The following is a 16,801-nucleotide window of genomic DNA, read 5'->3' as shown; positions in this document are numbered from 1 at the left end:
AGCAGCAAGTGTTGTTTCTATCTGCATAATCTCTTGATATGCAGATTACAAATGTGAATGCTGCTTGATAAGACAATTGTGGCCTTGTAGCACTGGCAGAAAATACAGTGTGTAATGTCCGTATTACTGCTACCCAAAACACACATTTTGGTCACAGGATCCAAAAGTATGAGCAGGTAGACACACACATAGACAAATGAATGTAAAAACACTGATTTAGATAGACAGATAAAAACATTTAATAAGAGAAGGCAAATCAGGCTCTTGTCTGCTTGTTCTTAATTATCTGGGTTTACAAAAGTTCAGAAAAGCTAGAAGATTCTAAGCTAAATTGGGGAAAATTCTTGATAGTATTTATGCTTAGTGTGCATACTTAATTTTTGTGGTATCTGTATGAACATTATGGCAGCTGACAAAGCATTTGTCATATCTCACAAGCACAGTGTGTAGTCCCTCTAAATGCAGTTCTTCTATACACTTCTGAGCATTTTCTAAGGTCATGTAGGCTTCTGCCATGCGAGTGGTTGTCCCCTTCCAGTCTGTCTTGTACTCAGGTGGGTCAGGTTTTCAGCTGCCTGTAAGAGGAAAACAAAGGGAAAGTTCACTGTTTATAAGTGATATCTATTCTTAGTATTTGTTTGCATCCTGTCTAGGATATATATAGATATCTATATAGTCAGGCCATCTCCATCACACTTATAACCATACATAGGTCTGTATGATCAGTTTTATGTCCTGTCCCCTTCTCTCAGTGCCTTCCACCTCTGGAAAATAGATGCCTACCTGACTGCAGCTGTGAGACTCCGATACCAGTCATTGATATCTTGTTGGTCGCTGGACATCAGTAGCAGTGTCTTGTGTGGAAAGGAAAGCTGAAAGAGAAACAGAATCTGTGGCATTCCTTGCCTAAGCAGCAATTCTGATTTAAGGAATCATCCCCACTGAATTCAACTCAGCCCTGCATGCTGATTTTCACCATTTTCCTTCCCAAATAGAAAAATTTAGCTTTAGTACTGGGAAAAGCCAGAGGATAGACTGTACAGAGCAAGTGCCAGACTTGTCCATTCTTTGCAGCAGTATTTGGTAGTTCACAAGCTGTTTGGAGATGAGCAATTGCAGTTCTCAGCAGCACTTAATTCAGTTTTCTCCCACATTCCAAGCTGTCCCTGGGGTTCTTCCACTATAACCATCTGCGGGTCACAGATTGCCCAAAGAGTTGTCCCAGCTCACAAGAAAAGGGATAACACAAGCCCCAGGTGCTGCAACCTGAGAAGAGCTGACCTTGAAACGCCTACTGAGGACACTGGTCCCTGTCAAGGACCCCTGCAGCCCTCAGGGAGTTTGATGCACAAGTAATATCTGTTGCGATAATACTCAGCATCTTTCTCATTCTCTGTTTCTCTGTAAGTTCAGTCCACAGTCTATGTAATCGTTGTCACATGACTTTTGGGCTGTTCCCCCAAACCCGTGGCCCTGATGAGGGCACGTCAGAGTCTCTCTGTGCCCTCCTTGCCTGAGCTAATTGAAGCAACCAGCAACCTGTACCCCAGAGCGTGCAGGAGGGACAGCACTGTGAAAGGAAAAGGACCTACACTGCTCAAAAAGAGAAGGGTTGCCCTGACTCAGACTAGTTCATTGCATTTGGTCACCAGTCTCGTCATCTCAGTTCTGCTGCTGCTGAGACAGCTAGAAACCTGCTCCCAAGACTGAGTCCACTGGTGCTTCTGCCACACAGAAGTGGGAAGACTTACAGTGAGGAGCCCTCCCTGGCTCTGCGTGTGGCCAAACACTTTATCCACAGTGCACTGGTGGAGAGGGTAGACAGCCTGGCACGCCAGCTTGTGCGAGTTCAGCAGGTGCAGTGGGTGGCAGGGCTTTGCTGCAATGAGGATATCAGAGAACAGGAAGAACATCCTGCGCTTCAGTTCTTCTCCCTTTGAAGGCACCACCAAAAGCCAGCCTTCCCGGATATACCAGCGCCCTAGGCATGCAAAGGAAACAGAGATGGTTGTCAGATCACTAGGGAAAGAATAAAAAGGATGTAATGAGAAAAGTCTGAGCCACCCTTGTAGGTTTCCAAGTTCTACGTCAATTCCAGCCACTAGAAGGCACTGAGTATCAACCGGGTCCAGCACACCAGCACGATAAAACCCATACAAAAGAAGCAGCCTAAAATGTTTAGTATATGAGGAGCAGGCTAAAGTTGTTATAAACCTACTATGTTAATTAAGATGATATTAGGACATACAAGTCTGTTTAAAAAGAACAAAAACATGGTTTGAAAATTGTATGCATACATTTAAATTAAAATAAACCTTCAGAAAACACATTATGAACTATCTTAAATTGTGTTGCCCAGTTTGACATTAGCAGTGAAGCAGAAGCTAAGCCTAAGCTTTGAAAATCTATTTTTTTCCCCTCGGTTTTTTTTTGCTGGTGTGTATAAATTAAATAAATAAATAAACAAACAAACAAATATATATATAGAACCAAAAGAAAACCCCAAACCAAACCCCAAACCTCGAGGTTCCACAGGCCACCTAACTATATATGGACCTTCAATAGTTCAAAGATTGCAGGATGGAGACTACTGTTCTAAAGACAACACAGCAAAGGGAATATAAACCAAGGAAGGTCCGAATAAGCAAACTTATCAGCCTCTGTTACTGAACAGAGCCCAGTATCGTCTACCCACGAAATGAATTGCAATAAAACAAGAGGAAGAGAAAGCAGCAGGAAAATAATCAAAACAATTTGATAAACCCAGCTGTAAGCAGCAAAATTAAAAAATGCCATCTACCCAAAACAGAATAATTAAAACAGGACCTCCAATTGGAAAGGTAACTGAAAACTAGCAAACTCCAGTGGCCTCTTTTCTGCTTCACACATCCAAAAGTACCTGTGTAAGTCCAGCCAGTGGAAAACATGACCATAAGAATTGTCTGCCCTAGACAAATGAAGAGGCCTCTACAGACCCTCAACACTTGCTCTGCTACATGTCTCAGAATATTCGAAGACCAAAAAAACAGTGGACCAAATGCTTTCAAATGATGGCCATCTCTGGTCTGACTGTAGTGTTTTGGGGAAGGGGACAGGTTTGTCAAGGGGTTCTCTGATTCTGGCACTCAGGATAACTGATTTATGTTTTCACTTAGGTACTACCCCAATGTGCCCAAGCTTCCTCCCACATGCTCCTGCTCAGTATAAGTAGAGTACACCTGTAATAACTCCCTTTCACCTGGAATCACCAAAAGAACCTAAGAACAGGGAAGAGAATTCTAAATTAATCTGCCTATTAAGCATCTTCAAGAATAACCTCTGATAAATAACCCTTGTCTACCTTGCTGGTTTGACTGGGTTAGAGTTAATTTTTCTACAGTAACCAGTATGGGGCTGTTTTTGACTTTCACTGAAAACAGCATTGACAACACAGGGGTCTTTTCTTTATTGCTGTGTAAGCACTGCTCAGCATCAAGATCTTTTCTGCTCCTCGCCCCACCAGTGAGGAGGCTGGGAATGCGCAGGAATCTGGGAAGGAACACAGCTGGGACAGCTGATCCCAGCTCCCCAAAAGGACATTCTGTACCATATGGCACCATGGTCAGCATAAAAATCTAGTGGAAGCAGGAGGAATAGGGACATTTGGAGTGATGGCATTTATCTTCCCAAGTAACAACTGTGCATGTTGGGAGCCCTGCTTTCCTGGGAATAGCTGAACACCTGCCTGCCCATGGCAAGTGGTGGATGAATTCCATGTTTTGTTTTGTTTTGCTTGCATGAACAGCTTTTCCTTTACCTATTAAACTGTCTATCTCAGCCTATGAGCTTCATCAGTTTTACATTCCAAACCTCTCCCCCATCCCACTGTGGAATCTGCTTCTCACCCACAGATCCCCATGTATGAATTACAACCACATTCACAAGTACCTGGGGCCGTGCCTTAGAGATCTTCACACACAGTGGCTTGAACACTCCTCTCCAGCTGCAGCACTGTGCTTGAATAACCTCTGCAACAGCAGAGTACATCGAGGGTACAGGTGAAGCCCCAAGTGATCATTTCATAATTGCCCAGATTGGGCACATTTCTCAGAATATTCCATGCATAGCTTGGAGTGTGGTCTGGCCATGGAGAGCACGAGGTCATAAAGAGACCCGTTAGGCAATCAAATGTTTTTACATGCCAGTGTTTGTGACTTTATATTCTCAACTAGTAACACAAATATGTGATTCCTGGCATGGTTTAACCATGCAGATAAAGGAAAATTCTTCATATGAAGGGTGTGAGCAGAATTCCTTGACCTTATAACTTAAGGGAAACAACAACACAGTCCTTGGGCCCTTGACACTCAGGAACCTATGGTTCCTGCAATGCAGGAGGGACAATGCCGCTTCTTGCACTCTTCAAAAATTAGTGTCTGTCTTTCATTCCCACTCAGAACTTACAGTCCTGGCCTCCTTGTGTTCCTAACTTTATAACTGTATGTCATCAGCTCCTCCTACCTGAATGTCAGGCAATTAAGCTTTTCCTTATTCAAAAATTTTTAACTTAAAAAAAATGCTTGAATTAGTTGTCATGTTCCTTCACCACCTATCTGTAGAATTTGGGCAGAAGGGGAAAACCTAATGTAAATACTGTAAAAAAAGGTAATATTGGGGGAAAAAAAGGGGGAAACCTAATGTAAAAAAAGGTAATATGAATTTGAGTCAGAAGTGAAGGAGAGCATATCTCCATGTATCTCAGCATGGCAGAAGAAAAACAGAGCTGTCAGTAACACCCACCTGGAGTCAAAACCTGGGTCTTCTGTCCTTTGAGCAGTTTCTGAACCCGAAGCAGGTGCAATGAGTTCTCTCTCTTCTCAATTATGCCTTGAATCCACTGAGATACCTCAGAAAGAGATTTCACAGCTTCTGAAATTATAGCAGCATATTCTGAGGTTATCACAGAATATGTATTTCACCTTAGCTATCTTACTAAGAAAATATAACAGGAAATTAAGAAGCAAAGTTTTAAACCAAATATCAACAACAGTTTGATTCAGGGTTTTCAGCAGGAAATTGGAGTAGATGACCTCCAGAGGCCTGTCTCCAACCAACAATTCTGAACTTCTAGAAAACACTAACCAATGAAATATCAGACAGATGAATAATTTCCTGGATTTGGAATAAAAAAAGGAAAATTGCCTTACAAGCAGTATTAATTGCATGTAAATATCACAGAATCATTTTGGTTAGAAAAGACCTCTACAGTCATTGAGTCCAGCCTTTGACTGAACATCACCTTGTCAACTAGACCATGGCACCAAGTGCCACTTCCAGTTGGTTCTTGAACACATACAAGGATGGTGGCTCCATCACTTCCCTGAGCAGTCCATTCCAATGTTTAACAACCTTTTCTGTGAAGAAATTCCTCCTGATGTCCAGCCTGAACTTCCCCTGGGACAGCTTGAGACTGTTTTCTCTTGTTCTATCACTTGTTCCTTGGGAGAAGAGGCCAATCCTCACCTAGCTACAATCTCTTGTCAGCTGGTTGTGGAGACCAATAGGGTCACCTCTGAGCCTCCTCTTCTCCAGGATAAACACCCCCAGCTCCCTCAGGTGCTCCTCATCAGACTTGTGCTCCAGACCCTTCCATAGCACTGTTGCTCTTTTCTGGACACACTCCAGCACGTTGTGTCTTCTGCAGTGAGGAGCTTAAAGCTGAGCACAGGAATCAATGTGCAGCCTCAACAATGTCAAGTGCAGAGGGACAAATCACTTCCCTGGTCCAGCTGGCCACAGTATTTTTGATACAGGACAGGATGTCCTGGGCCTTCTTGGCCACATGCTGGCTCATGTTCAGCCACCACCAACCAGCACCACCAGGTCCTTTTCCACTGGACAGCTTTCCAGCCACTCAACCCCCCAGCCTGTTAGTCTGCGTGGGGTTGTTGTGACTCACGTGCAGGACCCAGCACTTGAGCTTGTTGAATCCATTGGTCCAGCCTGTTCCAATCCCTCTGCAGAGTCTTCCTGCCCTCCAGCAGATCAACACTCCTGCCCAACTGGGTATCATCCACAAATTGGCTGAGGGTGCACTCAATCCCCTCATCCAGATCATTGATAAAGATATTAAACAGAACTGCCAAATACTGAGCCCTGGGAAACACCACTAGTGATTGGATATGGCATGAAGGACATAAATTACCCTAGAAAATTGAGGCCAGTGGCCAGGGGAGTCCAAGAATGTTTTGGGTTGAAAGAGACATTAAATATTATCTCATTTCAACACACCTGCCACAGACTGAAATACCTTCCACCAGAGCAGGTTGCTCAAGGTCCCATAAAATCTGGCCTTGAGCACTTTCAGGAATGGGGCATCAACAAATTCTCTGGTCAACCTGTACCAGTGTCTCATCACCATCAGAATTAAAACAAAATTTAAAAAAAGGGCTGCCATTTCTCTAATTTAACCCTTAGACTGCTTTCACAGGCAGTTATCCTGCATTCGTATTCCCAATGTATTCTCAGAGACATCTTGATCTTGATGGAGAATAGAAATAGTAATCCACATGAACCCCAGAGAAAGGAAGACTTTTCTTCTGTGGAAGCAGGCAGAAGGTGGAAATCCCAATGTTATTAGCAAGGAGGTTATCACTGTTCACAGTGCCAGCATCTACAGGTGGAATCATACTTGCAAGTTTCTGGTGCTCAGCAGTGTCTGGGCTGGTGTTCTCCAGCAGGTCTCTGAAGAAATGCTTGTACCTAAATTGGAGAGAGCATGTTTAGTTCACAACAAGACACCAGGAACATCAGCACCTCCTGTAAGAGACAGCATGATGAACAACAGTTTACCAGGAGATGGAGTACACACCTCTAACCAAGCAGTTCGGTCACACTCCCATCACATTCATTTCATCGTCAAATCTATCCACTAATTTAACACAAGTATTTTATACATCTGTAAGCCTTTGGCTTTTCCTGGGGATCTGATAAAAGCAACCTCACAAATTACTTAGGATGCTCTCTCAGAATTCACATAAAAATACCTCCAATAACAGACGAATTTCTCTTTGAACTATGTATTTTTTTTAGTATTTGAATGGTGGCATTCATAATGTTTCCTGCCCACATAAGAAAATAAAGACATTTCTATAAGATCTAGGATCTGCCTTTTTATTTTTGCCTCTCCAGTCTTAATGGAAAGGATCAGCTCTCTGCCAATGCTTTCGCCTATTAAAATGAAATAATTTTCAGTTTGAAATGATGGAAGGAATTTAACAGATTCATGAACTGGCAGAACTCATATGATCTAGTGTTTATATTAATAGTTTTGAAGAAAATTGAATGTGATAGAGCTGATTAATGAAAAAATTAGACCTCTTGTAAAAAGCTAACATTTTTCCCAGCTGGACAGCAACAAATACATTGCTATATTACAAATTTAAAGGAAAAAGCCAAAGAATTATTGTAAAAAAACACCCATCAGCTTAATGTTTATGGTTGAAAAGCAGCTGCTTAATCTATAGCAGCAGCAGCTGGGTTCCCACCATACTACCTGTGCTCTGTATCACCCACACACCCTCCCTAAGAAAGGACTGCCCATAGGTGCATGGAGCAGCACTCTCCTTGTGCAGTCAGGCTTCCTCTTCAAAGGGGAGGTGGTCATAGAATACCCTGAGTCAGAAGGAACCCACAAGGGTCATCAAGTCCAATTCCTTCCTCTGCACAGGTTAACCCTAAAAATCACACCATGTTCACAAGTGTTGTCAAAATATTTCTTGAAATCTGCAGGGTTTTGTGCCTCAAAAGGGAAAGGCAGCAATCCAGAATGGATCTGCTCAGGGTGAGACAACTCAGAGAGGCATCAAGTCTGAGAAAAGCATATGGCCCTGATAAACAAAAAGGGAAGAAAAGCTCTCCTGTATACATTAAATTTCTTCTTTTTCAAAAGCAACCATCTGCAAGAGTCACAATGCCCCAGGTCAGCAACCTGCACAAAAGCAAAGAAGGACCGTCTCTGGCAGAGGGCACCACTTCTGCAGCATTTCAGACAGCTTGTTTTTGTTCAGGCCTAAACTTCAGCAACTTAATGAGGTCACAGAAAGCTTCCAATTCTACCCAAGATCTACATGAAGGGGTGGGAGCCAGGGCTGAACACAGCTACTTCCCTGCGTCATCTGCCATCCATGTACACTGATTACACTTTACAGGCAATCAGTGTACAGACATCTTCACGTCTGTTTCACTGCTGTCTATGTGTTCTCATTTTGAGACACATTAAGCAACTTTACCTCCCATAGCAACCTAGATACTGTTATGTTCCTCTTTCCTTTTTCATGCTAACCCCTTGAAGGCTCACATTTGCTTACTTACTGGTGCAGCCTCTGCAGGGGCAAAGGGAGCAGCTCCTCTAGCTTCCTCCCTTGAAACTGAGGTCGAGTTTCCTGGAGTTTCTTAAACCGCCGGAATGACTTATTTTTCTTCAATTGCTCCTGTGTGCAGCAAAAAAGGGATACAGCTTTGAGACTACAAAAACAGCTAGTGCTCTAGTCTGCATCAGACCTTGGAACTCTTCAGCTTAGCATTTGGGACTCCAGTCCTAAACACAAGCATCAACTGGGCAAGCCACTCCCTTTCTCCTGAGCATTATTTCCAGTGGATAATGGAAGAAATATGACCCCTTCATACAGGCACAGCAGTATAAAGCTAGTACATGCAGCAAATGGAAATAAAGAAAAAGGGAAGGTTGACCCAGTCAGGAAAACAAGAAGTTCACTTGTGGCTTTGTGGCACTCATTTAAAGACAAAACATTGCAGGCCCACATTCCCATCACCTCAAAGCAAGTATACAAAACAACTTTTTCTCTAGGAAGAACAAAAACACAAGTAGATACATGCAAACACAAGAGAAGGGAAATATTCCAGTACATCCTGCACCTGCGAAGAAGCACAGACAAAAACTGGAGGCTGAGTGGTTTTATTTCCAGATACAGCTGTTAGGACTTTGAAATAAAAACTGCATTCTGAAATTTCTTGGAACATTGTTGTATTTGGAGACATAAGTGGGAGAAAAAAATTTTTTTTCTATCTCAGAAAAGAAATTGTGAAGGAAAAAGAAATCCCACTGCTAAGAGTGCTGTTAGTGGCATTGGGAAAGACTAGGAAACCTGACAATTCCCAGAAAGAGATCTCTGTACCCTAGTGAAAGCCTGGAAACTCTCTAGGCTTGCCAGCTGAGAAGGAGTGGGAGTAAATACAGAACTCTGAGAAAGCTGCTCTCAGCATATGCACATACATACACAAACACCTGAAAAAAGCATCAGAAATCCGGAGCTCTAAAGACGTAGAGAAGTTTTCACTATGTTATTATGGAAGGAAGACTGAATATCATGAGCCCAGAAAAAGTAAGAAAACTGATCACCAGAAACAGAAGAAAAAGGGAAGGATGTGGCTGTTTCACAGGACAGAAAAAGAAAGAACATGAAGAGTAAAGTAGCTATTTACCTTCAAGGTTTTATTTGCCTGCTCCAAATTCTCAGCATAGTGGCCATAAAGATCCAGATTCTGACAAAAGTTTTCCAGTCCTAGTCCCAAATTCCCCCTCTCCAGGTGAAATGACAGAACACTGTACACAAGGAACAAAGATAGCTTATGAGGGCTACATTACTGATGGCATTTTCACAGCTCCCTCTGGTTCATTCCTATGCTGACCTTTCTTTGTCATTCTCTACCTCACTTCTAGTTTCTGTGCCATTTATGTCCTTAGAGGTCAGAGTAAGCCACAGAACACACCATGGAGCAGACACTTTACTGAGTCTAAACCACTACCTAGTAACTAGGTATCCAGATACGTGACAGAGATCAGCAGTTTCCTGGGTACATTGTAAGTGCCACTAAGGCTAACAGTGCTAGAAGTGAATGCCTGTTTTACAAATTGTTAGTAAGATTTTGGGAAATAAAGAGTACTCATCAATATAGAGTCCTCCCAATATAATGACAAGAATTGCATCAGTGTGTGCACTTACTGGCTGGCCGAATATATGGATTCCAGGGGTCCAAATATAGTTTCCAACACAGCAGGTTTCAGTGTCCCTTTGGCCTTTAAAATTGTCACAAAGTACTAAGTAGGAAAAAAGAGAGAATTTCAAACAGGCAGAATTCACAGATCATCACAGAATCACAGAATGGTTTGGGCTGAAAAGGACCTTAAAGACCATCTCGCTCCATGGGCAGGGACACCTTCCACTGGAACAGGTTTCTCCAAGCCCCATCCAACCTGGCCCATCACTACCAGGAGTGTGGCATCACAACTTCTGCAGGCAACGTGTTCCAGTCTCATCACCCTCGCAGTAAAAGAATTTCTTCCTAACAGCTAATCTAAACCTACTCTCAGTTTAAAACCATTGCGCCTTATCCTACCACTATATGCCTGTGTAGAAAATCACTCTTCCTCTCTTTTATAAGCCCCCTTTAAGTACTGGAAAACCACAAAGGTTATTATCCTTTGAGGTCACTAGAAGGTCAGAAATCAGAAGTTGCAGCCTGCGCACACTGGCTTGTAAGGATACCAAATGCTGGGAATGTCAACCTAAGATATCCATCAGCAGATGTAAGCCTTATTTGTTACTTTGACCATAACTGTAAACACATGGAACAGTACTACAGCACTGATAGAGTCCATTTCAGTCTTCTTGGATGCATCTGATTTTCACCATCTTGTCCATAGTCTTTGTCTTGTTGGTGCCCCTACTTTTCTTACATCTCAGGCATCTCAAGGCAACTCTCCCATACAATCCAAATTTAAAGGTTTATGGATGTTTACAGACCAAAGCCAGAGGGCCAAACACACAAGCTATTGAACATTAGAGTGAAGGTAAAAGAAAAACAACAAAAAAAGCCTTTCAGACCCCGCAGGTGTTCCAGGCACTAGGGTCGTATCACAGTCTTGCTCTTGACCCTTCCCCACAATAACACAAGTAAGTATGTGCTGTCTGAAGGTACCCACATATCAAAAGAGGAAGAAATACTCACTGTGATCACCAAATCCAACTGCTCAAGGTATTTGTGTTCAGTTTCCAGCAGTTCCTTGGCAGTCCGTCTGCATTTTCTCTCCCAGCGAGCCCTCTGGTCCTCCACAGTGTTTGCTCCAGCAATAAACGGCAGGGATGAGTCACTCATGGCAGACTCAGGGTTGACATACAGAAAGGTAATGGATCCTGAAGAGCCAAGAGAGGTGGACACATAACAAAAGAATAACCTATGTTGCAGGGCAGAATTCTGAATTACAAACTCTACACTTTCCTATCAAATAAGGGAAGTCAGTTGCCAGCAACCGTTATTAACAGTTTCCTTCTGCATTCCCACCTGCGGTCAGATGAGTCCTGCATCAACCAGAGGAACAGAGGTTAGAAAGACCAGGCTGTGAAAGTAGGAGCAGTACATGACAATACATCTGTTAGCAAATCTCAAGTGCATGATCCCACTGCTTCCTGTGCTTTGCATCCCAATTATTAGTGCAAAATTCTCATTAAACCCAAGGAAGTTAGTGGGCAGAAGAGGTGCTGTGGATAGGAGTAGGAAACAGCCATAAGATTTTTCTTGTGAGTGAAGGAGAAGGGAAAGAGAACACTCTTGCTTGTTTTCCCATGGAGGTTACCAAGAAGCAAGTGGTTTGCACTCTCCTTTTCTAACAGTAGTTTGTGCTTGCAGAGATGAGAGAGGCTGATGCCGTGAATGACCCCTCCCCCCAAAAACAGGACTTCAAGCCACATTAGTGTAGGGTAAGATAAAAAGTAAAGGTCCTTTAATAACACAGGGCCTACAGCCCACAGGAATATATGATGACATGCATGTGTCCCAGTTCTTGTTTCCATGGCTTTTATAATAAGATTCCTCCAATCATTGCTTTACACATTTCTCAGTCCAGCCCCAGTCCCACCCCTGTCCAACCCCTGGAATTGGGTCTGGGGTCGTCAAGACCCTCTGTTTTCATCAACTCCTCTTCCTCGGGCACACAAAGGTCTCTTGGAGTTCATCCAGTTCTGGCTTTTGGGTCACTCTGACCTATGTTTATGTTTCATTCTGTAGGCCTTCTAATATCCTTCAGCTCTACCTTGGAAAGGAGTCTAAACAAGATTAATTAACTAAAGGAATTTGAGCTCCCTGTTCTGGGACAGGGGTAGTGATAGAAAGGCATTAGACTTAAACTGTTAGAAATATTAACCCCCTAAAAATCTACAACTACTGTGTTCCTAAAATCTACAAAATGTGAAAATCAGAACAAAATCCCTTTGGCATCAGGCTGAGCAGCTTCTGTGAATCACACTACTCACTCATTAACCAGCTTTGCTCCTGCTCTGCTGTTCTGTTAGAGCGTTGTGGGTTTTTTACACAAAACAGTCTCTCTTTTAGCCCGTTCTCTCAGAGAAAGAGTCATGTTTTAGCAGGACACCAGTTAAATACTGTTCTTTTGATAAAAAGGCAGTGCAGGCCCTGGCATACTTTTCCTAGCATTAAGCATGCAGTTTTTGTGGAAGTTGCACAAAAGTTTGGGTTCCCATATGGACAGGATACATTAATACAGAAGGATGTGCCATCACAGAGAAAGCAATTTGTCAAACACAATCTTCCAGAGACATTTCAGATATGTAAATCAAAGCCTGAAACAAAAGTTTCACATAAAATGAGTACCAAGACTCATTTAAGGAATTGGCAAAAGTCCGGATAGCTGAGGGACATGTGGAATATTTTATAGTAGCAGGAGCTTCTCCAGAGCTTTATCCTTATATTCACTTACAGCATATTCACAAGCCTAGCCGAGGCCACATCTTGGTCAAACAGGGCAGATTTGGTGCACTGTGGATGGAGAGGGAGCACTGCAGGGAATATCACACCAAGCTTAGCATTAGTGCCCTCCCTGGATGTGTCCAAGACCAGATTGGATGGGGTCTCTGAGCAATCTGGTCTAGTGGAAGATGTTGCCGTATTTGTCAGGCGGTTCTGCAACAAGATGGTCCTTAAGGTCCTTTCCACTCCAAACCCCAATTAGTGTGCAGTTGCAAAGTACTCACCAATAATGGACTAAAATGCCACCACTTGCAGGGCACCTTTATCCAGAGCAGACTGCCATCAAGATTTTCATTTTGCAGACCAATTTCTTTTAATAAACAGTAATTTTTCTAAAAGTACAAAAAAAAAAGTTACAATCGGTTTGACCATCTCTCCTGATCTCTCCTGCTTCACTCCCATTTTTCCACTATGTATTATATTATAACTGTGTCTGGTCTGTACGGGGAGAACTGTCTGGATCCCATGGGTACACTAGAAATCACTTCACCTATAAGGAACAGAACTACTCCAGCTTGCTTTTCTTGACTCACATTCAGAAACTATTAAATACATTCTGTTACCATCAAGTGCCTTATGATGCCCCATTAGCAATATTCCCTTCAACATTTCTAAATTTTCTAAATATCCTCAAAAAGTTTTTATTGCAACATAGCCACTCTCAATGTCTCAGAAGTGTAACCACTCAGTGGGCCAACTCTGGGGTCAACTCAGCCCCAAGTCCTGTCATATGGGCAGTGACTGCTGTGGAAGAGGCCTTAGTTAGGGCTGTTCTTACCAGGACGGGTAAGTTTGCAACCCCAGAGCCCTCGGCCACCCCAAGAAATAAAGAAGTATTGCAGAAGAAAATACTTCAGAAGTAAAATATTGCAGGAGTAAATATTGTAGGTAAACCATGCACTAACCTTCCTTCAATCTCCCTGAAATGTAGGTTATTAATAGTGTATTTTAGATTAGTCAAAACCAAAGATGCTATATTTTGCAGCAGATGAGAAAAGATCCATCAAAAGGCATGTGGGAATGAACAGAATGTTTTCCTTTACCAGAAGTTGAGCATTTCATTCATTATCTTTTTTTTTGATGAAATGAAATACGTTTTTAAGAAATAAATGTTTCCACTACAAAAGAACGTGAACACGTTGAAAAACATTAACCAAATGTTGAATTTAACTAATTTTTTTTTCTATCTGAGCGTGACATGGATTCAGGAAATACTTTTCTCCCATCAGGGACGACCTTAGCCAAAGGGATTTTTAGGAGGGGCCAAAGACGCATTGCCAAGACTAGACAAGAGATAAGGTTTAAGTTCCAGAAATTTTGTAATCAATAGTAATATGTAATAGTGTGTATGTGTGAACGGATTAGTACATATTTTGTTAAAGATGTAGAGTGAAATAGATTAAATAGTAGAGACTGGACGAAATAGAAAATTTGTCAAGTCTCTAAAGGGGGGAAATTATGCCTAAGAATGTGATTTAATGTAATTTTAGAAGGTTTTAGAATCATATAGTCTCTGCTAAGTTGCCCTGATCTTAAGTCTGAATATTAAAGTGTCTTTCCCACCAGCTAGCAGGCTTTGTCAAGGCCGAGCTGTTTTGAGCAGACACCTGCAAGACAACAGAAGACAAACAGGAGAAGGCCTAACTGCCCCCCATGACGAAGGGGGCAGATTGGCAGGACTTTCGGGTGGGCATTAGAGAGAAATGGGAACTTCTGATTGGATGTCCGTGAGGGGCATAAAACCCTGTGACTTCCTGACCATAGGGTCAGACCTGGGGTTAAACCTCCCTTGGTTTGATCGTGGAAGGTCCTTCTAAAACCCTATATCTTTCTCCATTAACTTGTCTGCAGTGTGTCTCTGTTCACAGGGGTATGCAATCTACAGGCATCATCCCATTGAGCCTTGTGCTCGGAGCGGAACCGCCATCAAAGTCAGGCTGAGCTGCCTAACACATTTCCACGCGTGGGGATCGCGCTGCAACACCCGCCAGTCCATGTGCCGGGGTCCCTGCATCCCGGTGCGCCGGTATCCCGGTGAGCCGGTGCCCCGATGTGCCTGCCAATATCCCGGTGTGCCGGTATCCCGATGCCTCGGTGTGCCGGTATTCCGGTGCCCCGGTGTGCCCGGTATCCCGCTGACCCGGTAACCCGGTATCCCGGTGCCGCGCCGCCCACGCCGCCCGTTACCTGCCGGTCCCGCCGCCCCGCGTTCAAACGTCGGCCCCGCCCTGTCGGGCGGTCCCGGGGCGGAGCGCGGAGGGGCCGGGCGGAGCGGGGCGGGGCCGGGCGGAGCGGGGCGGGGCCGGGCGGAGCGGGGCGGGGCCGGGCGGGCAAGGAGGGGAGGGAGAGCGGCAGGCGGCGCCGGGAGCCGCGGGTAGGGATGGTGTCCCTGGAGGAGCGTGGTCCCCTGCCCGTCGGGGTCGGGGACCTGGCGGTGCTGGCGGAGCTGGACGAGGCGGCGCTGCTGACCGGGCTGCGGGAGCGGTTCCTGAGCCAGCACATCTACGTGAGTGCCGCGAGGGGGTCCCGGCTCAGCGGCTCTCCGCCTCCCGGCTGACCGGCTGTCCCCTTCCCACAGACCGCCATCGGAGACATCCTCATCGCCATGAACCCCTTCGAGCCGCTGCCTCTCTACGGCAAAGAGGTGAGCGCCGCGCCCCCCTCCTCGCCCCGACGCCCCCGGCCGCTCACGCATCCCCGCCGCCGCTTCCTCGCAGGTCGCCGAGCGGTACCGGCGCCTCCAGACCGACTCGCTGCCGCCCCACATCTTCGCCGTGGCCGCCCGCGCGTACCACGCCATGCTGGGCCGACGGGTCGGCGGGCCCCGCAACCAGTGCATCCTCATCAGGTGAGGGGCGGCCGCGGGTCCCCGGGGACGGGCAGAGGTGCGAGGCCGGGTGGGGACCCCCAGGCTGTCACTGGGATCTTCCCGCTGGAGGTTCAGGGGCACTTCATCTCCAGCGCTGTTGGTGAGTCAAAATCCATCTACTCTTGGCAGCGGATCCCTGGTCACGACCGCTTTCCAGGTAGGAGAGTGGGCAAGTCTCGATAGAGTTGTGTTGCAAGGAAAGCTGACTTTCGTGGAGCAACTCGGCCAGCGCTGCTGGTCGTGATGGTAAATAAGTTTACTTCTGGAGGGACCTGCCATTGGAAAGATTTAACCAGCTCCGAGGAAAGGCGTGCAGTGCTCTTCTCTGGGAACACAACTACCACAGTGAATGCTGTGGTAAAGGTTATACACAGTGGAAGGAACCTGTTTTCACAAAGTGCAAAGAGCAGAAGGAAATAAAATATTGTGGTTTTGTTTTGTTTTCGGATTCAGGTCGGGTAGAATCTTATTGTCGTGGGCAGTTCTGTGCACTGGAAACGGAAAAGTGCTCTGTCACCCCAAAAGTGTACCAGTATCATGAACATTTCCCTCCATGATGTTGCTATTGTTCTGCTGAAACTCTGCAGGGCAGCAGGTAGCATCAATTAGCAGAGAAAGCCTCAAAGAACATCAAATAGCAGAGAGCCTCAAACAGTGAACAGAAAGCCTTGACACACAAACTGCCTCTTCTGGGTGTTGTTGAGAACAGTTTAAATGTCATCTGAGTTAAAATGTTAATTGCCAACTTGTTTGATTTAATACTCCATTCTTTATATGGGCCTTCTGATAGTTTCATCAGTACTTTCAAGTCTACATAGTGTGGAAATGAATTGCTGAATCACTGCTGAGTGTTTTGGTGGGTCTGGGAGCTGACCTTAAGGGTAACTTGGGCCCCACTAATTTCTGTAGCCCACAGGCCATCAGTGCCTATGCTCTATATGAATTGCTCGTAGGAAGTGGTGGCTGTGAAATCAGCAGGTGGAAGAGGCATATTTGCCTTGGGATGTGGAAGACAAGAAAGCATTTGCGAAGACCTGTAAGCATTTGTCAAGAGGTCATTGGTCTGATTGGTTTCTGTCAGCAGTTTGTGGTCTCAGAAATGAGAGT

At 44.6% G+C, this 16,801-nt stretch overlaps 2 protein-coding genes across 4 annotated transcripts in view; one reads left to right on the top strand and one right to left on the bottom strand.

Annotated features, from left to right (window-relative positions):
* Nucleotides 1-255: 255 nt before the first annotated feature.
* Nucleotides 256-15,062, bottom strand: ARHGEF39 (Rho guanine nucleotide exchange factor 39). Its single transcript, XM_071580838.1, has 11 exons — nt 15,013-15,062; nt 13,050-13,157; nt 11,011-11,195; nt 10,005-10,099; nt 9,484-9,604; nt 8,353-8,471; nt 6,671-6,741; nt 4,780-4,908; nt 1,752-1,981; nt 784-872; nt 256-575 (listed from the first exon to the last, which is right to left on the bottom strand). The coding sequence occupies exons 3-11, from the start codon at nt 11,155-11,157 to the stop codon at nt 560-562; spliced, it is 1,017 nt and encodes a 338-aa protein (XP_071436939.1). The 5' UTR covers nt 11,158-11,195; nt 13,050-13,157; nt 15,013-15,062; the 3' UTR covers nt 256-559.
* A 106-nt stretch (nt 15,063-15,168) lies between these two features.
* The window catches only part of LOC139684878 (myosin-IIIb-like), a 35,629-nt gene continuing 33,996 nt past the window's right edge, over nt 15,169-16,801 (top strand). For all 3 annotated transcript variants that reach the window (XM_071581258.1, XM_071581257.1, XM_071581256.1), the window contains exons 1-3: nt 15,169-15,331; nt 15,404-15,469; nt 15,543-15,673. In XM_071581258.1, the coding sequence (XP_071437359.1) occupies nt 15,206-15,331; nt 15,404-15,469; nt 15,543-15,673 (323 nt within the window). In that variant the 5' untranslated portion in view covers nt 15,169-15,205. The remainder of the gene's footprint in view (nt 15,332-15,403; nt 15,470-15,542; nt 15,674-16,801) is intronic.

This window comes from Pithys albifrons, chromosome Z (assembly GCF_047495875.1).
Source record: "Pithys albifrons albifrons isolate INPA30051 chromosome Z, PitAlb_v1, whole genome shotgun sequence".
In the NCBI taxonomy this organism is placed as follows: domain Eukaryota; kingdom Metazoa; phylum Chordata; class Aves; order Passeriformes; family Thamnophilidae; genus Pithys; species Pithys albifrons.
The sequence above is the reverse complement of the archived record's forward strand: the minus strand, read 5'-3'. Positions and strand labels throughout refer to the sequence as shown.

Coding starts and splice junctions, on each gene's coding strand:
- ARHGEF39 (XM_071580838.1), bottom strand. CDS start 11,157: ATGAGTGACTCATCCCTGCCGTTTATTGCTGGAGCAAACACTGTGGAG. Junction 4,909..6,670: donor TGAGCACCAGAAACTTGCAA/GTATGATTCCAC, acceptor CTATAATTTCAG/AAGCTGTGAAATCTCTTTCT. Junction 873..1,751: donor GCCAGGGAGGGCTCCTCACT/GTAAGTCTTCCC, acceptor TTTCTCTTTCAG/CTTTCCTTTCCACACAAGAC.